Here is a 26,162-nt window from a genome sequence, read left to right on the forward strand (position 1 = left end):
GCAGTGCATAACTTTAGGCATGTCCCCTGTGACCCCCCAGAAAAAAACCTGCTAAGAACCAAGTTCCGCAAGTTTTCCCCTCACTTACCTGCTCCATGCCGCAGGACTTTGCCAAGCAAGAGGCCCAATCTTCCCCCATCTCGGTGGGGATGTCTAGACCTTCAGGCCCTGGGTTCCTATGAAGGATCCACTGTCCTGGGCCCATATAGCACCCTGGCAACAGAAACATTAGGCACCCAAAGGTTTTCTAAGTTCTGGGCCCAGGGTCCAGCTCTCTAAAAAGAAAAGCATTATGGGCTATACCCCAAGGGTTTGGGGTCCGGTTACTGACCACTTTAGCGCTGAGGCTTTTTTGGACAGAACCGGTAGCTCACCTAATCCCAAGGATGCGGAGGCAAGCTAAACCATGACTAACACCTAAGACACTGGCGTAAAAACTGAGGTACTCCTCCTATGGGAGGGGGTTATATAGGGAGGGGCATTTCCTGTTTGAGATTGCCAGTGTCAACACCTGAAGGTACTCCATATAACCCATATAGTAATGAATATGCCGCTCTGTGTCCCGTGATGTACGATAAAGAAAGTGCTCTAGTCTTTGACCAGCAATATGGTCTGGGGGTTAAGTGGTTAAGACCCCTTTCACACTGAGGCGCTTTTGCAGGCGCAACAACGCAAAACATAGCACCTGCAAACCGCCGCTGCTGTCCTGTTAGCCGCATCTTTGGGCACCGCGCCTATAGCGCCGGCAAAGCGATGTTGCAGCGGCACTTTGCGGTGGGCTTAACCCTTTCTCGGCTGCTAGCGGAGGGGAAGTGCCCGAATATCGCCACAAATTGACGGTAAAGTGCTGCTAAAAAACAAAATAGCGCCGCTTTACCGTCACTGCACCGCCTGCCCCAGTGTGAAAGGGTAAGAGTTCTGCGACAGCTTTGTTCCTAAACATGGCTTCTAAAGAAGAACACTGCCAACTTGAAAAGCAATAATGAAGCAAGGACAGGTGCTTCATGGTGTCGCCGTCATTGTGGGCAGTCCTTTCTGGTTTTGAAGAGCCTCAAGCAGAGCACAGATCACCTATAGAAATTTATGGGGACTGCGGAGTGCATGCAAATTAGGCAATAACCTACCTAGAATGATATATTGTAGGTGGGCTACACTCCAGGGAAAAAAGGGCCCGGGTGCCCACTGCAGGGACCAGGTGCCAGGCCAGCCACCCACTGCAGGGACCAGGTGCCAGGCCAGCCACCCACTGCAGGGACCAGGTGCCAGCCCAGCCACCCACTGCAGGGACCAGGTGCCAGCCCAGCCACCCACTGCAGGGACCAGGTGCCAGCCCAGCCACCCACTGCAGGGACCAGGTGCCAGCCCAGCCACCCACTGCAGAATTTTTTTTTCTGGTTTTCCTCCTCTAAAACCTAGGTGCGTCTTAATGGAGCGAAAAATATGGTATACATTGTTTTATAAATTGTATTATATCAGACTTTTTAATTATTATTATGAATTTAAAAGAATATGAATTGTTGGCCATTATCGGCAACTTCTGAAGCGGTATCAAAAATCCTGCTTGCTGCATTTTTTTGGTCAGCACCTTGAAAATGCAGCAAGAACGCATTAAAAATGCACCCGTGATGTGTTTTTGATGCCTTTTTTTTATGTCAGGTGACCTATGGGTCCAATGGTGGGTTTTCGGCAGCCATATGAGGGGTGTGCCCACTATTGTGTGTCTTTTACTATGAGGTCTTCATCAAATGTTTTTTACTGATATATTTGGTCTGCCCATTAAATCCATAAGGGGGTTTCCCGTGCTTCACGCACCAGGTTTTTCTTTGTTCTGATACTGTGGAATCCGGTGCCCTAGCCCTTTAATTCTGCTGGGAGGGTCATGTAGAGACTTGGGCCCAGATTCACAAAGCACTTACGCCGACGTAAGTGCAAATGTGCGGCGGCGTATGTGTGCGGCAGACCCACAAACCAACATGCGCCTAAAAACAGGCTACACCCCGCCGACGTAGCTTGCACACGCCGGCGTAGGGTGGGCGCACATATGGGCTGGGCGCATGGTGCTGCTCCCATTGATTGGGAAACCAGGGAAACAAGGGAAATACGCCGATTCACGAACATGCGTGCGCCCGTAGATGCGCGTAGTTGTACGTCCGGCGTAAAGTTATTCCCCATAAATGAGGTGCAACCCGGCAACAGACATGCACAGGTCTGCACCAGGGAACACAAGCTGGCGTATTGTGCGTTGGACGTGTGTCTGGCTGGGCGTACGTTATGTTCACGGCGTACACAGTGATCCGGCGTAGCTTAGGCAGTTGTGTCGGCGTGGTTGTGAGCAGGCGCAGGGGGGTGCTGTGCATGCGTCCACGTCACGGCGCATGCACAGTTCTTGATACGTACCTGTCTGGCACTCGGCCCATCATTTGCATGGGGTCACACCTTATTTGCATGGGTTCATGCCCACTTCCACCTACGCCGGCGTGCGCCTTCGAAACCCACGCCACGCTGGCGCAGTGTTGGGGAGCGTACAGTGTTTTCTCTACGGCGGCGTAATGTGCGCCTTGCTCTCTGTGAATCTGGGCCTTGTAGTTTACAGATGCTGGGGATGATATAAATCTTTTTTTTTACAAAACCACTGCAAAAAATATAGAGCAGCAGAGCATGCTGAGACTTGTAGTTCCAACCAAGCTTGGTTACAGACTGGCTGACTATGAAGCTCCATAGTAGGAACAAATCAGAACTTTTCTGCATCTCCTCTATACCGCGGTGAGTCAGTAAATCCAGCCGCGTGCACGTGACATTTTCTCGATTTGAATGATAGATGGCATTCCTGCAATGCAAAAACACAAACAAAAACAAAACAAAAAAAAGACACCTCGGGGCCCTCTAGTTATTGCAAAACTAAACTCCCAGCATTCCACAGGGCACAGGGGTCTAAAATGAACAGAGCAATACCAGAGAAGTCACTACAGCAAATCTGATCCAAAATCTGGTGGGATTTTATCACACAATGGGGCATGGAGGGAGAGGCACGGCACACAACGGGGCATGGAGGGAGAGGCACGGCACACAGCGGGGAGAAGAGCGGCAAACACATGCTGGAGGTCTGCAAGCAAAAAAAACAAAAACCACACACCAGACCTCCCATGCACATCACAGCATCCACAGGGTGTCACACGTGCGCTTTTACCGTCAGCGCTCACTACTGCATGGCGGCTAATTATGGAAGGTTTCAGGGATGGGAAGGACAGCGAACGTCATTTATATCTGAATAAAGCTGATAATTGGGCAGTGGGGAGGCACACCAGGCATGTTAGTGAGCACCCCGTGTGTAAAAACTGCCAGGGTGACCTTACCCGCTGCTGACTGCATCCTTCCCAGAACACTCTGCCATGGCCACACCTGAGTTATTGCTCATTAAAGAGACAGTACACATTTCTGTACATCCTAATAGAGTTTAACCACTTTAATACCGGACACTTTGACCCCCTTCCTGCCCAGGACAGTTGTCAGATTTCATGGCTGTCAAACTTTGAATGACAATTACTCAGTCATGCAACACTTTGCCCAAATGACATTTTGTGACATCGTACTGCTCTAGGGAAGTGATCAGGATTTTTGATTTATTTTTTACACTGTAATTGCTTATTACAGTTCTAATCACTGCGATGAGCAATCTGCAAACCTGTCTAAAATTTTTCATTCATGGCCATTGTGATGCTGTAAAAGAACCCTGCCAGAAAACACAGATCTGAACCCTTCTCCCCATTCACACAATCGAGGTGGATGGGAGAATCTTCCCTGCTCTCTATTTTCTCGTCGGGATTCCTGGCAGAGTGTTCCCTGCCGAGAAAATCGGCCGTCTGTATGCTTACCTGAGTGTAGAAAAACAACGCATGGTCGATAACACTTCGACGCATGCGCGGTAGCATACAAAGTTAGTGTGGGGATGTAGCCAGCGCTGGACTTACCATTGGCCTTGACTGGGCTCAAGCCCATGGGCCCCGCCCAATAGGGGCCCCGGGGAGGAGGAAGCAGGAAGAGCCATGCCGCTGCTGATAAAGAGGTAAGAAGTCCCCTACACCCCCCTACTCAACAACTACCGATCGCCCCCCCCCCCCCTCCGCTCAACAACTTAACTCCCCCCCCCCCCCCGCTCAACAACTTCGATCTCGGCGGCAAACCCCCCCCCCCCGCTTCTCGGCTCCAGGGGGCCCCTCAATCAACACTCAAGCCCAAGGGCCCCCACCACCCCAAGTCCTGCCCTGGGTGTAGCAAGATGGCGGAGACGGAATCGAATGTGACGAGACTCGGCACCGCGTTCTTGCCATTCAAAAGAACGGCGGTTCTTTTGAGTGGCCGTCTGTATACATGGCTTTGCAAGGCAAGCTTGCCAGGAATCTCGCCAGGAAAATCTACCTTTTTTTTTTTCCCTGACGGGATTCCCCGCCGTGTGTACAGGGCTTGTCCTAAAATAGAATTGTTGCAACACTTCCAGAAAATGAATACTGTCTCTTTAATAATTAAAGGGAAAGTACAAGTAAAAGATGGCCTCCTAATTGCCCTGTGCAGTCAGCAGCACCTTTCTTTTAAGGCCGGATTCCCACCTATGCATTTTTAGTGCATTTTTTTGTGCTTTTTAGTGCATTTTGCAGATTTGCACTACAGTCCATCCAGCATGGTTTCCTATGGAACACGTTCTGTAGTGCAAATCTGCAAAAAGCACTAAAAATGCCATAGGTGTGAATCAGGGCTTAACCCCTAAACTGCTAGGGAAAAGTTTAGCTACACAACTGCCAACCCCTCCCCCCTGCAGTTAATGAAGGCAGACAGCGGTGATTTGGTGGCGCCCCATGTGGCCCAGGCGTGTGAGGAATTCCAAAAGCGAAGCCTTTGGATTGCAACCGGGTTACTTACAAACAGAAAACATGGAGTCAAAACCATGAGAGAAGGGCAAGTCTGGAGAGCGGCCTTCAAACGCTGGGTACAAAAATCACAAACGAAAACAAAATGCACAAAGCGTCACTGCAAATAAAACACAAGCACCACCCACAAAATGTAACAAACCCTTTCTGAGAATCTGCAAACCTGGGGGACCAATCTGTCAGACTGAAAAATATCTGCGGGAGCCCCTTCGAGGCGGCTGCGTTTCCCAGACATGTAGTGACGGCCAGGAAATCGTATCGCGCTCCTGATTAATAGAAGCCGGATTGAAATTGGTTTCAATCTGTCTATGGGCAGGCTGGTTATACCCATTGATCAACGTCTGTACAACCAGCCTAGCGTTTTTTTTTTTCTCTCTCACCCAATCACTGCCTGCGGCTATAGCTGTGTTGCATTGGTAATTTCATCGCCAAAAATATTTTGGTCATAGTTTATCGGCTGCATGTTTTCAGTGACGAAAATGTAATTCAGTTTCAATTCAGATGACTTGGGCCCCTTTCACACGGGGCGGATCCGCTGGATGAACTCCGCTAGCTCAGCAGGGGATCGCTCTGTTGATCTGCGCTGAGCAGGCGGGTGACAGGTCCCTCTCTGCAGAGACGGACCTGTCAGGGCCCTGGTGTTCTCTATGGGGAGAGCCAATGCCTGTCCGTTTTCATCCAATCCGATGGACAGATGGCGAACGTATCGCTATCCGTCTGTTTTAAGCAGATTTTGTCGGAGCGGATGGCAGGCGGGTGTCAGTGAACCAGGGGCGGACTGACCATTGAGACACCCGGGCACTGCCCGAGGGCCCCATGCCACTAGGGGGCCCCATCAGGGTTGCCAGGCTCAGTAAAACCAGGAACAGTATGTAAAAATCTGTGTTTTTTTTACATCTGTCCCTGAAATGTCTGAAACCGACATGCTTTTGATGTGAAAATCCCGAGATTTTAGCTGCACTGCCTCCTGGCATGGTGGCCGTCAGATACGATTCTTGTCCGAATCAGATGAGGTTTCCCCTCAATGCTCCTGTGTGTACCCCAGGCTGGTCATAGTGACTTCAGCTTGGGTTCACACAAGAGCAATGCAGGGAACTGCATGGGATTCGGACAGGAACAACACCACATTTCTGTTCAAATTGCATGCGATTCTTTGCGATGCGATTTGAGCCCATCCATTGCACAGGCTCAAATTGCACCGCAAAAGGTATCGGTAATTAATATAGTTGAGTACAAATATTGGTACTCGCCAATAAAAAAAACCCATATCGGTGCATCCCTCCCTTGTTTTGCCCACAGTGCTCTGTTGGGTCCTTTTCTCGGGTTGGGATTGGGGGAGGCGTTTGCAGATTGTCAGAATTCAAGCTCCATCATTCACAGCAGGAAAACCAGTTTTACACAAAGGAGATTCGGGCCCCGTGGGGGGCTCAGCCGGGGCCCTTGTTATGGGGTCAGGTTTAGAAGAGGAAGGGAGATGAGAGGTGACAAACAGGTGGAGAGGAGATTCTGGTCTTGAGGAGAGGGAAGAGGATTCAGAGGCTAGAAAAAAAAAAAACAAAGCAAAAGAAAAGGATGAAGCAAAAAAAAAACATGGAGGATGGAGAGACCGGGACTATGAGACCAACCCCCTCCCCCAGCCCCCCACACAAAATAATGAGGTACTGTGTGAGCTAGCAGATGAGCCGCTGGTGTGTGATGCAAATCCTCAGTGAGGATGTGCAGAGACATTGGGAGAACCTGATGCGATCTTCCCAGTGAATAGCACACAGGAGAAGCACTGCTCCAATAGGAGTGTGAACTTGCACCACTTGCCCATCTAGGGAACACACATCACCCAAGATTCCAGGAAAATGCCCGCTACACTTTCTAGGGATCTCAGTCCGCACTGGTTGTGCCGTGTGTGATATGATCCCTTCGCTATATAAAACCCTAAAACCAATCCCGGCTGCTGCCCGAAGACGTGGTACAGGTAAGGGAGGATGAGGGATATCTCTCAGGTGTAGACCGCCCCGTGTCTCCGACCTCTCCTTCTCGCCCCTCCCTGTACATGCATCCAAGTCATCACAGGTAAGAGGGAGAGCACACCCCATAGTCAGCCCATCACACAGGGCAATGCCCAGGAATCAGACTGCTTAACCACTTGAATACCGGCCGCATGTAAAACGACGGCTTCACAGTGGCTCTGGAAACTCAACAGGACGTCAATTGACGTCCTGGATTCCTCCGGCCACTGGGGGGCGCGCGAGCGCGCCGGCGCGTCACCGAGATGCCGATGCGCGTGCCTGGCGGTCGCAATGTCCGCCAGGCACCCACGATCAGCAGTGACAGAGCAGGGACGTGGAGCTCTGTGTGTAAACACAGAGCTCCACGTCCTGTCAGGGGACAGAGGAGACCGATCTGTGTCTCTTGTACATAGGGACACAGATCGGTCACCTCCCCCAGTCACCCCCCTCCCCCCACAGTTAGAACACAATACAGGTACACATTTAACCCCTTCCTCACCCCCTAGTGTTAACCCCTTCAATGCCAGTCACATTTATACAGTAATTAGTGCATATTTATAGCACTGATCGCAAGTATAAATGTGAATGGCGCCAAAAATGTGTCAAAAGTGTCCGATGTGTCCGCCATAATGTCGCAGTCCCAATAAAAAAAATCGCAGATCGCCGCCATTACTAGTAAAAAAAATAAAAATAAAAAAAAATAATAATAATAATAATAATAATTCTGTCCCATATTTTGTAAGCGCTTATTGCGATTTTTTTTTTTTTACTATTTTTTTTTTTTTTTACCAAAAATATGTAGAAGAATACGTATCGACCTAAACTGAGAAAAAATGTTTTGGAAAAAAAAAATTGGGCTATTTATTATAGCAACAAGTAAAAAATATTGAATTTTTTTTCAAAATTGTTGCTTTTTTTGTTTTATAGCGCAAAAAATAAAAACCGCAGAGGTGATCAAATACCACCAAAAAAAAGCTCTATTTGTGGGGAAAAAAGGACGCCAATTTTGTTTGGGAGCCACGTCGCACGACCGCGCAATTGTCAGTTAAAGCGACGCAGTGACGGAAGCTGAAATTTCACCTGGTCAGGAGGGGGGTATATGTGGTTAAAGGAGAAGTCCAGCCTGAGCTTGTTTGGCTGGCTTCTCCTCTGGGTCACAGGAGGGAAAATCATGCTTTTTGTACCACCCGAGTCTAAGCTCTATTGAGTTGGATGAAACGCGTCGGCGTAGGGGGCGTGGCTAGCGAAGCAGCGATTGCGGAGGCCGCTTAACACAGCGCTTTGGTCGGGTTGTAAGAGCGGCACCCCAGATGCAGCAACACCGTCACCACAGAATTGTTCAGGTACTGGAATGAACATTACTTCCCATTGCAAGGAAAGGAGTTAAAATTGTAATTGGCTGTAATCAGTGATTTTAGCAGCAAACCATATCACAATTATTAGACAGGGCCCAGGGGGGGGTCATACACATACAAATGAGGCCAACCGATTAGACCCCTTCTACATTTTGGATTGTGTTACAAAGGAAAAATAGGATTTTTATACTCACCGTAAAATCCATTTCTCTGAGTTCATGGACGGACACAGCAGCCTTGACCTTAGGGTTATGCTTCTTCCTACCAGGAGAAAATCTCCTGGTAGGAAGAAGCATAACCCTAAGGTCAATGAAGGCTGTGTCCATCTATGAACGAAAGAGAAAAAAGGATTTTTGTACTCACCGTAAAATCCATTTCTCTGAGTTCATGGACGGACACAGCAGCCTTGACCTTAGGGTTATATCTGCTTCCTTCAGGAGAGTCTCCTGGAAGGAAGCGGATATAACCCTAAGGTCAAAGGCTGCTGTGTCCGTCCATGAACGGAAGAGAAATAGGCAGAGCCATGCAGTCGCTGGCCAATAATTCTACCAGCGCACAGGCGCTCTAGCCAGGGTGCCAACAAGGATAGGCTTCCTGGACATGCCAACCATTTAGAAAAAAGGTGTCAAATCCTACAATGCATGAAATGCTGGAACAACATCTAAAGAGCTGCCATACAGAGAACAAAGGGTGATAGACAGAGAAGAGAAAAACATGAATTGAAGAAAAGTGTACAAGATACCAGCAACCAGGGAGGAAGACATCCCAGCCGGGAGAACACATGGATTATTGATGGCGGCTATAACAGCCGCCAGCAACAGTCGCATGTAAAATCCGGTAGGCCGGTTGTACCCAAGTTGATCGCAGTTTTAATTTCTAAACTATTTGTGTTAACGTTTTCGTCAACTGCATGGTTTTCAGTGACGAGAATTAAAGAAAAATAAAATTAGAATTAAGTCAACTGACGAAAACCATGACGGGAATCAATTTAATATTTTATTTAATCGACTAAAATCTAATAGGTTTCGTTAAATTGTAATTCTCTAGAATTTACAAACTCATATGCACCCAGATTAACAAATCTAATAACATATTATTTATGGTAATAAGGTTTGAACATGCGCTACAGACACAGATTTAGCCACTCTGATATACGTCTTTATAAATAAAACAACGTTTTCTAAACAAACAAAAATATTGCTTTTTGACAAACAAAATGCAACTCTTAAATAAATAAATAAATAAATAAATGTGTATATATACAGGGAGTGCAGAATTATTAGGCAAATGAGTATTTTGACCACATCATCCTCTTTATGCATGTTGTCTTACTCCAAGCTGTATAGGCTCGAAAGCCTACTACCAATTAAGCATATTAGGTGATGTGCATCTCTGTAATGAGAAGGGGTGTGGTCTAATGACATCAACACCCTATATCAGGTGTGCATAATTATTAGTCAACTTCCTTTCCTTTGGCAAAATGGGTCAAAAGAAGGACTTGACAGGCTCAGAAAAGTCAAAAATAGTGAGATATCTTGCAGAGGGATGCAGCACTCTTAAAATTTCAAAGCTTCTGAAGCGTGATCATCGAACAATCAAGCGTTTCATTCAAAATAGTCAACAGGGTCGCAAGAAGCGTGTGGAAAAACCAAGGCGCAAAATAACTGCCCATGAACTGAGAAAAGTCAAGCGTGCAGCTGCCAAGATGCCACTTGCCACCAGTTTGGCCATATTTCAGAGCTGCAACATCACTGGAGTGCCCAAAAACACAAGGTGTGCAATACTCAGAGACATGGCCAAGGTAAGAAAGGCTGAAAGACGACCACCACTGAACAAGACACACAAGCTGAAACATCAAGACTGGGCCAAGAAATATCTCAAGACTGATTTTTCTAAGGTTTTATGGACTGATGAAATGAGAGTGAGTCTTGATGGGCCAGATGGATGGGCCCGTGGCTGGATTGGTAAAGGGCAGAGAGCTCCAGTCCGACTCAGACGCCAGCAAGGTGGAGGTGGAGTACTGGTTTGGGCTGGTATCATCAAAGATAAGCTTGTGGGGCCTTTTCGGATTGAGGATGGAGTCAAGCTCAACTCCCAGTCCTACTGCCAGTTTCTGGAAGACACCTTCTTCAAGCAGTGGTACAGGAAGAAGTCTGCATCCTTCAAGAAAAACATGATTTTCATGCAGGACAATGCTCCATCACACGCGTCCAAGTACTCCACAGCGTGGCTGGCAATAAAGGGTATAAAAGAAGAAAAACTAATGACATGGCCTCCTTGTTCACCTGATCTGAACCCCATTGAGAACCTGTGGTCCATCATCAAATGTGAGATTTACAAGGAGGGAAAACAGTACACCTCTCTGAACAGTGTCTGGGAGGCTGTGGTTGCTGCTGCACGCAATGTTGATGGTGAACAGATCAAAACACTGACAGAATCCATGGATGGCAGGCTTTTGAGTGTCCATGCAAAGAAAGGTGGCTATATTGGTCACTGATTTGTTTTTGTTTTGTTTTTGAATGTCAGAAATGTATATTTGTGAATGTTGAGATGTTATATTGGTTTCACTGGTAAAAATAAATAATTGAAATGGGTATATATTTTTTTTTTGTTAAGTTGCCTAATAATTATGCACAGTAATAGTCACCTGCACACACAGATATCCCCCTAAAATAGCTAAAACTAAAAACAAACTAAAAACTACTTCCAAAAATATTCAGCTTTGATATTAATGAGTTTTTTGGGTTCATTGAGAACATGGTTGTTGTTCAATAATAAAATTAATCCTCAAAAATACAACTTGCCTAATAATTCTGCACTCCCTGTATATATATAAAAAAAATACTGTAAACTCTATGGGTTGTAATGCCAGGGTGCAAGTGGATATGGGGGAAGTAAAATGGGAGTGAGGGCGTGCAGAGGGCTGGGTGCATTATACTTTGGGGATCAGGAGGTGACCTGCAAGTGGAGATGGAGAGGTGACCTGCAAGTCTTTTTCAGTCAATGGGGGTGAGGGAGTGCACAGGGCAAGGTGTATTGTGTATTATACTTTGGGGATGGGGAGGTGACCTGCAAGTGGAGATATGGAAGTCAATGGGAGTGAGGGAGTGCACAGGGCTGGGTGTAATATACTTTGGGGATGGGCAAGTGACCTGCAAGTGGAGATGGGGAGACGACCTGCAAGTGGTGATAGGGACGTAAATGGGAGGGAGGGAGTGCACAGGGCAGGGTGTGTTATACTTTGGGGGATCAGGAGGTGACCTGCAAGTGGGGATTAGAAGTAAATGGTAGTGAGGGAGTACAAAGGGCAGGGTGTATTATACTTCGGGGATGGGGAGGTGACCTGCAAGTAGAGATGGGGAAGTCAATAGGAGTGCACAGGGCTGGGTGTATTATACTTTGGGGATGGGCAAGTGACCTGCAAGTGGGGATGGGGAAGTAAATGGGAGTGAGGGAGTGCACAGGGCAGGGTGTATTATACTTTGGGGGATCAGGAGGTGACCTGCAAGTGGGGATTAGAAGTAAATGGTAGTGAGGGAGTACAAAGGGCAGGGTGTATTATACTTTGGGGATGGGGAGGTGACCTGCAAGTAGAGATGGAGAGGTGACCTGCAAGTAGAGATGGGGAAGTCAATAGGAGTGCACAGGGCTGGGTCTATTATACTTTGGGGATGGGCAAGTGACCTGCAAGTGGGGATGGGGAAGTAAATGGGAGTGAGGGAGTGCACAGGGCAAAGAACTGGACAGTCTGGGGAAGCTATAATTTTACAGAGTGCAAAGCTATGCTATCTTGCTAAGGAGGGAAAACAGTCACCACGTCACATCCAGACAGACACGAATCCGACAGAGGAGTTCCTCTTCTGTGGTTTGCAGGTTATTGTTCCAGAACTCCCAGGCAGCAGGCAGACAGAGGGAGCCATCGTCTCTCATGAAATACAGCTTTCTGATAGAGTCAGGGGGGACTTTGACAGACAGGTGGAGCTCCAGAGAAAGCAGAAGTTCAGGTGGGTACTGGAGATTTTAGTGGACTATAAATGTACTGGAGATTTTAGTGAACTATAATGTACTGGAGATTTTAGTGAACTATAATGTACTGGAGATTTTAGTGAACTATAATGTACTGGAGATTTTAGTGGACTATAATGTACTGGAGATTTTAGTGGACTATAATGTACTGGAGATTTTAGTGGACTATAATGTACTGGAGATTTTAGTGAACTATAATAAGCCTAAAACTAAAATAATTCAGGTGACTAAAATACGACCAAAACCAGACAAAGGTTTATAACAAACGAAATATGACAAAATTAACACTTGTTAATCGATCAACTTGGGTACATTCAGCCTGCCCATACATAGTTTGAATCTCGGCCGGCTCCTGCTGAACTGGCCAAGATTCAAACCTTCTATGGCTGGCTTAACAATTGATGGGGAGGCCCAGACAGGAAGAACCTCCTGGTCTGCTCCAGGCGGCCCATCCATGGGGTTGACCACATTCTTTGAACACACAATAAAAGATCCATCAGTAACACTTGTATGTTATGAATTGTATGTAAGAGTAAAGGTGCTCCACATGAAACCATGCAGAAAATAGTTGCCAGGAGAAGACAGCAGATGAAACAGAGGGAATACACAGAGAGAGAAAACCTCTCCGAGAGACGGTGGGCATGAAAAGTAGAGAAGGATAATACAAATACAGCATCAGAAAAAGACAACTTCACTCAAACATAACAATGCAGACCACTATGGCTCCTGGTAAATGGAATCCCTTGATGGATTCTTATGTCTTCCAAGGATTCCAGTGATGGGGTGTAGTCACCATAACAGTATTGTCCGACCGCCGCATTACAAAGCCAAACGAGGGCGTCCTGTACTCTCTATGGGTTCAAACCAGGGATGTCCCGATACCGATACTAGTATTAGTATCGATAGCGAGCATTTCCCCCTGAGTACTTGTACTCAAGGGAAATGCTCCGATGCCTCACCCGATACCTGGGCAGGCAGGGGAGTTGCAAGTCTTCTCCCCCCGTGCAGTCTTCTCCCCCCGTGCAGTCTTTTCCCCCGTGCAGTCTTCTCCCCCCTCAATCTGTCAGGATGGAGAGCGGAGGTAGGAGCCGCTAAACCCGGCTCCTACCTTTTCCAAATGAACAGAGTCAGTGATCACTGACTGTCTATTCACCAGGGCCGGCCCTACCATGGGACCCGATGGTACCATTGTACCAGGCAGCACTTTCAGGGGGGCAGCAAATTGCCGCCCGCACGCCATCCCATTCCGCCAGCTCCGCTCTCCACTCCACTGTGGAGCCAATTGCCGCCTGACCGCTCCTCCCGTTCCGCTCTCCACTCCACTGTGGGGTTAATTGCATGAATAGAGCCATAACAGGTCCTTTTTATACTCCTATATACATGTATAGAGCCATGATAGGTCCACTTTAGTTATCATGATATAAAATAATGGATGTGGGGGCATTTTAGTGGGCGCATTTTTTTTGGGGGGGGGGCAGCATTTCATTCTTGGTACCAGGCAGCGCAATGTCTTGGGCTGGCACTGCTATTCACATAACTGAAACATCGTAACCTGTGTTTACGATGCTTCAGTTTATGAATGGAGAGGAGCTTCTCTCCATTCTTAGCTGAGGCTGCTGAGAAAGGGACTGGGGAATCTGTGTCCTTAAGTCCCTTTCTCTGTCTTAAAGGGGAGATGTCAGGGGTCTGTTAAGACCCCTGATATCTCTCCAAAGACCCCCAACAGGGCTGATTAAAAAAAAATTATAATAAATTGCACTAAATAAATAATACAAATAAAATGTAAATAAAAAAAATAAAAAAACACTGACAATCCACTTCCCACCCCTCTAAAAAAAAAAAAAAAAATAGTAAAAAGAAATTGTAAAAAAAATAGAATAAAATACTGCCACTGTCACATGACATTAAAAAAAAGTATCGGGAAAAGTCTCAAAAAAGTGGTATCGGGACAACCCTAGTTCAAACATAAGAGAGGTGCTCCTTCGTCTGGCCTTGTGAAGAGGCAGAGACACAAACTGTCTCCCGGGGGTGACAAGCTACCTGAGATAATCCAAAAGCAATATTTTACTTCTGTTGGAGTGGATCTTAAAAGGTTTATATAGTTGGCGAGCTCCCCGAGACACATTTGTATCTTAGTTTGCTTGCCAACAGAGCGCAGCGGGTTCCTGGCAAGTACTGGAGACTGGCGATCTTATCCCGGACTCTCATAAACAGATTCAGAAATATTTCCTAAGAGACGAACCAAACAACTTGGGGAAAACTTCAACTTTACTCAACCTGTCAGCAGTCCACTCAGAGAACCAGGCTGTAGGCAAGTAGAGTTGTGCCCAGAAAGATGAAGCTCACCTGTATCCGGGTCACTAAAGTCTGGTAGAGACATGGCGTTCATTTGTCGGCGGTCGGCAAAGGCTCTGTCCAATAGGCTGCTGCCACGTCCCGAGTCACTGTGAGATCACACAAGACAATGTCATGCCGATTATATAATGAAAATGCATTTTATTGTCACTAGTAACTGTGAACAATACCCATCTATCAACTACAGGACTACAAGGAGGTCCTAGAGCACAATGGAGGTTTGAGCTCCCTTCAACACCCAGGACATCTGTATGACCTTCCACAGAGACACTACTGGCCAGTGCCATTCATCAGCGTCCATATCGCGCTCAGAAGACTATTCTTCAGATCTGCTCTCCATCATACATTGAAATCTTTGGGGGAGAGTTACTAAAACTGGAGCATTTAGAATCTGGTGCAGCTTTGCATGGTAGCCAATCAGCTTCTAACCTCAGCTTGTTCAATTAAAGGGGCTGTAAAGGTTCATTTGATGCATTAAGGTGAAAAAACATCTGACAGTTAAGGCCCCCCCCCCCCAGCATCCCCGTTTTACTTACCTGAGCGTGCTCTGCTTGACGTGGGTGGGGGGTCCGATCGGGACCCCCCCCCCCCCGCTACATGCGGCGGTCGGTAAGCCTCAGGGAGCGATCCGGGACGACGGCGTGGCTATTCGTTTATAGCCGCCCCGTCGCGATCGCTCCCCGGAGCTGAAGAATGGGGAGAGCCGTATGTAAACACGGCTTCCCCGTGCTTCACTATGGCGGCGCATCGATCGAGTGATCCCTTTTATAGGGAGACTCGATCGATGATGTCAGTCCTACAGCCACACCCCTCTACAGTAGTAAACACACTAAGTGAACACTAAATGTTACAGCGCCCCCTGTGTTTAACTCCCAAACTGCAACTGTCATTTTCACAATAAGCAATGCAATTTAAATGCATTTTTTGCTGTGAAAATGACAATGGTCCCAAAAATGTGTCAAAATTGTCCGAAGTGTCCGCTATAATGTCGCAGTCACGAAAAAAGTCGCTGATCACCGCCATTAGTAGTAAAAAAAATAAAAATGCAATAAAACTATCCCCTATTTTGTAAACGCTATAAATTTTGCGCAAACCAACCGATAAACGATTATTGCAATTTTTTTTACCAAAAATAGGTAGAATACGTATCGGCCTAAACTGAGGGAAATTTTTTTTTTTTATATATGTTTTTGGGGGATATTTATTATAGCAAAAAGTAAAAAATATTGCATTATTTTCAAAATTGTCGCTCTATTTTTGTTTATAGCGCAAAAAATAAAAACCGCAGAGGTCATCAAATACCACCAAAAGAAAGCTCTATTTGTGGGGAAAAAAGGACGCCAATTTTGTTTGGGAGCCACGTCGCAGGACCGCGCAATTGTCTGTTAAAGCGACGCAGTCCCGAACTGTAAAAACCCCTTGGGTCTTTAGGCAGCATATTGGTCCGGGGCTTAAGTGGTTAAAGCCGCAGGCTGTATCACAAGAGTGTGCGCCCGCAAGAACTAACCCCCATGGGAGAGAGCTCCCAATAAGGGGGTTAGTTCTTGCGGGGAGGAGCCAAGACAGCCGCCGAGGGACCCCCGAAGACCAGGATTGGTGCCACTCCCCTTCTGCTGCTATCATAACCTTTAAATTTTCTTGCACTCCCGTGTTAGATAATGCAATGTCTCCAGCATCTATGCGTGATTAAAAAATTCCCCCTGTATACCTCATTTCAAAACCACACTTTGCGCCCACGCAACCGGCTGCCTTTCTCATCCTCCGGACTGACATCAGCGGGGGAGTCTCTGCCGCTCCCGCTGTCAGATCGGGTGAGGAAATGGCGGGCAGTCACGTGAGCGCCAAGCAGCATTAGGAATTGAGGTGTACAGAGGCATTTTATTTTAATTTTAAATAACGCACTCAGACATAGCATTATTTAACCCGCTTTAAGGATATATTTGGTCCACATCATATCTCCATGCTGTTGATACCTGGGGTTGGTGAGATTGTAGCAAGACTTCCAGATCTGCAGCATATGTTTGCAGGTTAGCAATGCCTCATCAGGACCCCGACAAAGTGATTCCAGCTTTGCTTTTGTGAACAGTAATCTGAAAAAAAAAAAGAAAAAAAAAAAGACGAAATACACAATGAGTAAGCTCCAGGATGAATGACAGTCTGCTTAACCACTTGCCTACCAGGCCGATTCTGACACTTCTCTCCTACATGTAAAAATCATCATTTTGTTTTGCTAAAAAATTACTCAGAACACCCAAACACACACATATATATATATATATATATATATATATATATATAGCAGAGACCCTAGGGAATAAAATGGCGGTCGTTGCAACTTTTTATCTTGCACACTATTTGCGCAGCAATTTTTCAAACGCTTTTTTTTTTTCATGTATTAAAAAACAAAAAAAATACAGTAAAGTTAGCCCAATTTTTTGGCATAATGTAAAAGATGATGTTATGCCGAGTAAATAGATACCCAACATGTCACGCTTTAAAAGTGCGCACCCTCCTGGAATGGTGCCAAACTTTGGCACTTAAAGCGGAGTTCCACCCAAAAGTGGAACTTCCGCTTTAAGCACTCCCCCCCCCCCCTTTACATGCCACATTTGGCATGTCATTTTTTTTGGAGGAGGAGTGGGGGCTTCGGTAGGAGTGGGGAAGTTCCACTTCCTCCTTCCGCCCAGGGACCGCCTCATCGACTTCTCTTCTCGCCTTAGCCGGCCCCTCCCTTTAGGCAATCTCCAGGGACACGGGACGGGTCCCAGGAGATCGCCTATCCACTCAGAGTGCAGCGAGACTCGTGCATGAGCAGTGAGTGCCCGGCCATGAAGCCGAAAGCGGTCACGGCCGTGGAACAGGTAAGTGTCTGTTTAATAAAAGTCAGCAGCTACACTTTTTGTAGCTGCTGACTTTTAATAAACACTAAAAGGCTGGAACTCCGCTTTAAAAATCCCCATAGGCGACTCTTTAAAACTTTACAGGTTACCTTTTTAGAGCTAGAATTATTGCTCTCGCGGTTAATGTTTGCGGTCACTTTTACTGATCACTTTTATTCCTATTACAAGGAATGTAAACATCCCATGTAATAGGAAAAGGGGAGATCTGGGGTCTATAAGTCCCCACATCTCGCCTCAAGGCTGGTGTTTTGTCAGATTTGGCGACCTGTCAGAATGTGCAATGAAAGTGACGTTCCGGCGCCGACTTCTTGCTAAACCCTGCACTCCTCACTGTATTCTTACGATGGAGAAGGGGAAAGCGGAAATCTTGTTACACCCACCGGAGTTTTGCATTTTACACTTATTTTTAACAGTAAAGTTTATATATTACATATATATTTAGTAGGGATGCACCGATATATAGGCACCGATACATATCGTCCGAAAATAGCTGTTTTGGCGACATGCCGAAACAGCTTAAAAATTGCTGATACGGGCATCGGGTGTCCGTAAAAATGATGGCTGCTGTGCTGTCACGGATCGGTCCTCTGCCTCTGGCGAGTGTCACTGCCAAAGTGTCCCTCCTGACTCGATCGGCTATTCAAAAATGGCGCCGGGTGGCGCCATTACGTATCTGTGCATGCGCGCCCAGCCGAGCGGATACAAGCTTTCCCAAGCCCGGCCGGCTTCGGGCTCGGGAAAGCTTGTATCTGCTCGGCTGGGCGGCGCATGCACAGATACGTAATGGCGCCACCCGGCGCCATTTTTGAATAGCCGATCGAGTCAGAAGGACTCAAGAGGGACACTTTGGCAGTGACACTCGCCATAGGCAGAGGCCGGAGCCGTGACAGCACAGCCCAGAGTCCAGCCCTGCTTCAAGGTAATAAAGAAGATAGTGGCAGAAGGTGATGGTGGCACTGTGGCAGGAGGTTGTGGGGCAGGAGGTGATGGTGGCACTGTGGCAGGAGGTTGTGGAGCAGGAGGTGATGGTGGCACGGTGGCAGGAGGTTGTGGGGCAGGAGGTGATGGTGGCACTGTGACAGGAGGTTGTGGGGCAGGAGGTGACGGTGGCACTGTGGCAGGAGGTTGTGGGGCAGAAGGTGATGGTGGCAGGAGGTGGGGGTGATGTTTTAACATACAATTATTAAAAAAAAAAAAAAAGTAATTTTCGGTTTCGGACAGACTTATTTCGGTTTTGTTTCGGTTGTGAAATTTCCATTTCGGTGCACCTCTAATTTTTAGTTATAAAGTACTGTATTTGACTATATAAATTCACTTTACTGTTAAAAATAAGTGTAAAATGCAAAACTCTGGTGGGTGTAACAAGATGTCCGCTTTCCCCTTCTCAGTGTTTCCTTACTGTGGAGGAGTGCGGGGTGTAGCAAGATGGTGGCGCTGGGTGTCAATTCCGATACACATTCTGACGGGTCGCCTAATCTGATGAAATACCGGTAAGCCTGAAATAAAAAAAAAGAAGATCTTGGCTTCCCAGCCAAGGCGGCTCCTCCATATTTTCAAATGCAGAGGCTGGGAGTGATGTCATAACAACGCGCCCAGCCCCTAAAAGGTCATAGAGACTTCCGAGGACCAGCTGGCCCGCCGGATTCTCTATGGTCAACTTCCAGCACTGGCAGAATGCTTAATTTACGGAAGTGTTTAAGATACGCACTGTACTGATGCCAAAGCCCAGGGTAATATTCCTACTCCAAAATATCCAGCAGGGAGAGTCAAACCCCCCCCTTTAACGAAAGGGGCCCACAACACACTGGGATAGATTTATGGCAGTACAGAAATATTAACCAGTCGCAGCCAAAATCACTGCAATGCTGCTCGGAAAGAAACCAAGATTTGTTCCCTCTGGACAAACGTGCTTTTCTGTTTTCAATACACATATTAAAAAATAAAAATATTCATCCCCCCTCGAGGCGGACACAAGCCTGTGGGAACACATTGAGACTTGAAAAACATGGGGGATGTTGGCTGCCTGTAGAAGAATGCCCCGGGGCCCGTGTATTTGTCATTCCTGCACCTCATCCGCCTCTGGATATGATTTTCATTAGCAGCGTGACTGTGGAGTTGCTGGGCCTGTGTAGTGTGCCATCGCACTTCAACTCACACCGATTCCAGGCTTGGAATTATTTTCCAAGGAACTGCACTTCTTGCAACTTTTCTGTTCGGACGCAATATCCAGTACTTTTTAAGGCTGCTTTCACACTGAAAGCGCTGGCCATTAGCGGTAAAGCACTGATCGTTTTCGTAGCACTTTACCGCTGTTTAAGCGGCGCTTTTGCAAAACGTTTCAGCCGCTAGCGGGGCACTTTAACCACTTAAGCCTCGGACCATTATGCAGCTAAAGGATCATGCCCCTTTTTGCAATTCGGAACTCCCCTTTAACCACTTAACCCCCGGACCATATTGCTGGTCAAAGACCAGAGCACTTTTTGCGATTCGGCACTGCGTCGCTTTAACGGACAATTTCGGGTTCGTGCGACGTGGCTCCCAAACAAAATTAGCGTCCTTTTTTCCCCCACAAATAGAGCTTTCTTTTGGTGGTATTTGATCACCTCTGCGGTTTTTAGTTTTTGCGCTATAAAACAAAAATAGAGCGACAATTTTGAAAAAAATGAATATTTTTTACTTTTTGCTGTAATAAATATCCCCCAAAAATATATAAAAAAACATTTTTTTTCCTCAGTTTAGGCCGATACGTATTCTTCTACCTATTTTTCGTAAAATAAAAAAACAACAAGCGTTTATCGATTGGTTTGCGCAAAATTTATAGCGTTTACAAAATAGGGGATAGTTTTATTGCATTTTTATTAAAAAAAAAAAAATTTTTTACTACTAATGGCGGCGATCAGCAATCTTTTTCGTGACCGCGACATTATGGCGGACAATTTTGGACACATTTTTGGGACCATTGTCATTTTCACAGCAAAAAAATGCATTAAAAATTCACTGATTACTGTGAAAAAAAGGATTTTTGTACTCACCGTAAAATCCATTTCTCTGAGTTCATAGACAGACACAGCCTTCATTGACCTTAGGGTTATGCTTCTTCCTACCAGGATCTCCTGGTAGGAAGAAGCATAACCCCTAAGGTCAATGAAGGCTGTGTCCATCTATGAACGAAAGAGAAATGACAATTGCAGTTTGGGAGTTAACCACTAGGGGGCGCTGAAGGGGTTCAGTGTGACCTCATCTGTGTTTCTAACTGTAGGGGTGTGTGGCTGTAGGTGTGATGTCATTGACTGTGCTTCCCTATATCAGGGAACACACGATCAATGACGGCGCCACAGTGAAGAACGGGGAATCTGTGTTTACACACACCTCTCCTCGTTCTTCAGCTCCGGGGACCGATCGCGGGACTCCAGCGGCGATCGGGTCCCGCGGTCACGGAGCTTCGGACCCACGGCTGGGCACTTAAAGAGGACGTACCTGTACGTTCTTGTGCCCAGCCGTGCCATTCTGCCGACGTAAATGTGCAGGAGGCGGTCCTTAAGTGGTTAAATGATAAAAATAAACTATTAGCACTTCACTTCATTTACTGCATGTTTTCACACCTGCCGAAAACTTTTGCACAGCACTGTACCATGAAGCCCGTACGGTTTAGTAGGTCTCCTGGTGGGCCCATCACCTGGTACATAAGCCTTGACATCCATTTCATGCCGGGAGTTCTATTTCCACGCTCCGCCTTTAGCGTCAGATGGTGGATTCTGAATAATCTGCAGGACCCATTTCAGGCAGATGCTTATTATTCATTATTTAAAGCTCTCGGGCTCAGGTAACATAAGTATATTGATACCGCGAGGCAAAGCGAACATAAAAAGTAAAAAGGGAGATGCTTAATATTTCATAGGGAAACACAACTCTGCGGCGACAGGTGGTCAGAGAGACACAGGGGGGCATCACATGAGTGATTTATAAAGGGCGACAGATCTCACCCAGGTGCAGCATTGTTCTATAGCGCCAACATCTCCTGCTGTTTATATACTAGAAGACAACTGTATACAAGACCATGCAATTCTCACCAATGATGAAACAAAGCCAAATGCAGGAAAGGCCACATAGTAGGTAGAGTGGATTCCGACTGAAATACCCAACAAGGTACGTTATTATAATGGCTGATAATCACCAAGGTGGAAGCAGAGCAATGAACACGGGAAAAAATGGTGACAAGAACATTTTAAAAAACACTTGCCTACAGGGCATTGTCACCCACTTCCTGCCCAGGCCAATTTTCAGCTCTCACACTTTGAATGACAATTGCGCGGTCATGCAATTCTGTACCCAAACGAGCTCTCCTCGTTCTTCAGCTCCGGGGACCGATCGCGGGACTCCAGCGGCGATCGGGTCCGCAGGTCCCGCGGCCACGGAGCTTCGGACCAGGTCGCGGGCGCGCGCCCCGGCTGGGCACTTAAAGAGGACGTACAGGTACGTGCTTGTGCCCAGCCGTGCCATTCTGCCGACGTAAATGTGCAGGAGGCGGTCCTTAAGTGGTTAAGGTGGAACTTCAGTCTCAATGAACAATGGATATTTGTATGCCTCCTCCTACTAGAAATAGTATATAGATAGGAAAATACCGTATATACTCGAGTATAAGCCGAGTTTTTCAGCACATTTTTTTGTTGCCGAAAATGCCCCCCCTCGGCTTATACCCGAGTCACCTTTTTGCACCTGATCTCCCGAAGTTTGGGGACTCAGTACCGGCCGGCCGTAGGATTTTTCAAAGCCGGGCACCCCTTCCATAGTCTCCCATGTTAAATGGTAATTTCTCCAGTGACTTTGGGGACCCGGTACCGGCCGGTCGTGGAATTTGGCACACGTGTAGCCCCATTTCTCCTCTACAAGTGTGCAATGTTTGTTGTCTGGGGGACCCTACAGCAGGGGAGCGCCGATTTTTCAAAGCTGGCACCCCTTCCATAGACTCCAATGTTAAACGTCAGTCGAGTCATGGGCACAGTGAGGCATGCAGATGGACACCCTAGGCCAGGGATATGCAATTAGCGGACCTCCAGCTGTTGCAGAACTACAAGTCCCATGATGCATAGCAAGACTGACAGCCACAAGCATGACACCCAGAGGCAGAGGCATGATGGAACTTGTAGTTTTGCAACAGCTGGAGGTCCGCTAATTGCATATCCCTGCCCTAGGCTAATACTCGAGTCAATACGTTTTCCCATTTTTTTGTGGTAAAATTAGGTGCCTCGGCTTATACTCGAGTATATATGGTATATCATATTTATTTATTTGTTTTTTTGTTTTGTTTTTTACAGTTCCTCATTTACTAGGCAAATGATGTCATACACCCCAGGAGCCTTCAAGAGGGGGGAGAGCGGCTTTCACAACTAAACACACCCTCCTGCCTGCATGCTTGAGCTAAGGGCAGATTCAAGAAGTAAATGCTACATGAATCATCTGCCTTACTCAAGACGGACACTGCTAGAAATGCTGTTTTTCGAAGCTTTTTTTTTTTTTTTTTGGCAAAACTAAACATGGATGGATGAATTTGATTTAAAGCGGGAGTTCACCCATTTGTAAAAAAAAATTTTTTCTCCCCTTAGCTTCCTGCTCGTTCGGTCTAGGGGAATCGGCTATTTGTATTAAAATATGAGCAGTACTTACCCGTTTTCGAGCTGCATCTTCTTCCGTCGCTTCCGGGTATGGGTCTTCGGGAGCGGGCGTTCCTTCTTGATCGACAGCCTTCCGAGAGGCTTCCGACGGTCGCATCCATCGCGTCACTCGTAGCCGAAAGAAGCCGAACGTCGGTGCGGCTCTATACTGCGCCTGCGCACCGACGTTCGGCTTCTTTCGGAAAATCGTGACGCGATGGATGCGACCGTCGGAAGCCTCTCGGAAGCCTGTCAATCAAGAAGAAACGCCCATTCCCGAAGCCCATACCCGGAAGCGACGGAGAGGATGCATCTCGTAAACGGGTAAGTACTGCACATATTTTAAAATAAATAGCCGATTCCCCTAGTAAAAACGAGCAGGAATCTAAGGGGGAAAAGTGCCCTCTAAGGGTGAACCCCCGCTTTAAATATTACAAATAAACTAAATGGCATTTTTGGTGTGTGGTGCTCAGATGCAGTGTAGTTCCACTTTACCACAGGAGAGCGGCAGAAAATAAAGTTCTTCTGGGAAACGTGTATAAAAAAAATAAATAAAAAAAAATGGAGGTATGCTGGTAGAAGGAGGTGTTATGCTGGGTTGGCCTACAGCATACGGGTGCTCAACCTGTGGCCCTCCAGCTGTTATAGAACTACAAGTCCCATGAGGCATTGCAAGGCTGACAGTTACATGCATGACTCCCAAAGGCAGAGGCATGAAGGGACTTGTAGTTCTGAAACAGCTGGAGGGCAAAAGGATGAGCACCCATGGCTTACAGTTTGTTTGCCAGTGTCCTATCCTCCTGTAAGAGGGAAGTAGAACTCAAAGATTAAAGACATTCTGTGTCCCTCGATGGATGATAAAAATGAAAGTCGTTGTAAAACCAGGGACATGACTGGCCTCCGACAGTCTCTATGACCGTCGGAGGCCCGGGCGTGATGTGATGACGTCACGCCCGGGTTCCCAGAAGTAAAACAAAGCCGCGATTGCGGCTAGTAAGCATGAGATCGGTGAATTTTTTTTCACTATCTCATGCTTTCCAGCCTGGAGGAGAGATGCGGGGTCTTATTGACCCCTCATCTCTCCATAAAGAGGACCTGTCACACACCATTCCTATTACAAGGGATGTTTACATTCCTTGTAAAAGGAATAAAAGTGGAAAAAAAAAAAAGTCCCCAGTAGCTTGCGCTCAGAAGCGAACGCACACTTAAGTCCTGCCCACATATGTAAACGCCGTTCAAAACACATGTGTGAGGTATCGTCGCGTGCGGTAGAGCGAGAGCAATAATTCTAGCACTAGACCTCTTTTGTAACTCTAAACTGGTAACCTATAAAAAAATGAAGGCGTGACATGTTGGGTTTCTATTTCCCCGGCGTAACATCATCTTTCATATTTTTCCAAAAAATTGGCCTAGCTTTACTGTTTTGTAATTTTTTAATTTATGAAACCATTTTTTTTCCAAAAAAATAAAAATAAAAAGCGTTTGAAAAATTATAGCGCAAATACAGTGCAAGATAAAAAGTTGCAATTACCGCCATTTTATTCCCTAGGGTGTCTGCTAAAAAAAAAAAAAAAAAAAAACATATATAAAGTTTGAGTGTTTTGAGTAATTTTCTAGCAAAAGAATGATGATTTGTACATGTAGGAGAGAAGTGCCAGAATAGGCCTGTATGGAAGTGGCATAAAAGCCCGGCATTGAAGGGGTTAAACATCAAATGCTCGCATAGTTTACTCACATGAAATTCTCCGGGTATTCGCTGAGTGCCATGTCAATGATATTAAGGGCATCATGGTAGTGTTTCTGAGCAGAGAGCAGCAGCGACAACAAGTGGAGGGAATTGGAGTCATCACCCTGCAGCTGGAGGGCCTGCCGCACATAACCTAGAGCCTCCGGGATCTGGGGAGAGTAATCAGATCACATGATCAGAAACAAAACAAAAAGCCAATCCTAGTTTGACACGCGACTCCCAAACAATCTCTCAAACATGTATTAGGCAGCTTCAACCCCTAGTCTGGTGACACATTATCAAGCTTCTGCCTACAACTGACCACTACACCAGCCCTCAAAATTGTCAGTCTTCTGCGGGCGAGTGGATATAAGCTGGGGGCCGAGTGGATATAAGCTGCGGGCCGAGTGGATATAAGCTGCGGGCCGAGTGGATATGGGCCGAGGGCCGAGTGGAAATGGGCCGAGGGCCGAGTGGAAATGGGCCGAGGGCCGAGTGGAAATGGGCCGAGGGCCGAGTGGAAATGGGCCGAGGGGAAATGGGCCGAGGGCCGAGTGGAAATGGGCCGAGGGCCGAGTGGAAATGGGCCGAGGGCCGAGTGGAAATGGGCCGAGGGCCGAGTGGAAATGGGCCGAGGGCCGAGTGGAAATGGGCCGAGGGCCGAGTGGAAATGGGCCGAGGGCCGGGTGGAAATGGGCCGAGGGCCGAGTGGAAATGAGCCGAGGGCCGAGTGGAAATGAGCCGAGGGCCGAGTGGAAATGAGCCGAGGGCCGAGTGGAAATGAGCCGAGGGCCGAGTGGAAATGAGCCGAGGGCCGAGTGGAAATGAGCCGAGGGCCGAGTGGAAATAAGCCGAGGGCCGAGTGGAAATAAGCCGAGGGCCGAGTGGAAATAAGCCGAGGGCCGAGTGGAAATAAACCGAGGGCCGAGTGGAAATAAGCAGAGGGCCGAGTGGAAATAAGCCGAGGGCCGAGTGGAAATAAGCCGAGGGCCGAGTGGAAATAAGCTGAGGGCCCAAAAATGTGTCAAAATTGTCCGATGTGTCCGCCGTAATGTCACAGTCACGAAAAAAAATCGCTGATCGCCGCCATTAGTAGTAAAAAGAAAAAATGCAATAAAACTATCCCCTATTTTGTAAACGCTATAAATTTGGCGCAAACCAATCGATAAACGCTTACTGCGATTTTTTTTTACAAAAATAGGTAGAAGAATACGTATCGGCCTA

The 26,162-nt window shown here is 46.9% G+C and overlaps 1 protein-coding gene across 3 annotated transcripts in view; it reads right to left on the bottom strand.

The window, feature by feature from the left end:
• The window catches only part of TTC7B (tetratricopeptide repeat domain 7B), a 130,645-nt gene that overhangs the window by 35,327 nt on the left and 69,156 nt on the right, over positions 1–26,162 (bottom strand). The window contains exons 15-18 of one of the 3 annotated variants that reach the window (XM_040333195.1): positions 24,948–25,108; positions 16,635–16,751; positions 14,653–14,750; positions 4,892–4,977 (exon numbers count right to left, since the gene is read on the bottom strand). In XM_040333195.1, the coding sequence (XP_040189129.1) occupies positions 4,907–4,977; positions 14,653–14,750; positions 16,635–16,751; positions 24,948–25,108 (447 nt within the window). In that variant the 3' untranslated portion in view covers positions 4,892–4,906. Of the gene's footprint in view, positions 1–4,891; positions 4,978–6,217; positions 6,462–14,652; positions 14,751–16,634; positions 16,752–24,947; positions 25,109–26,162 lie in introns of those variants that run through there. The other 2 variants (XM_040333194.1, XM_040333193.1) reach the window with 2 other exon arrangements.

Source organism: Rana temporaria, chromosome 13 (assembly GCF_905171775.1).
Source record: "Rana temporaria chromosome 13, aRanTem1.1, whole genome shotgun sequence".
Classification (NCBI taxonomy): Eukaryota; Metazoa; Chordata; class Amphibia; order Anura; family Ranidae; genus Rana; species Rana temporaria.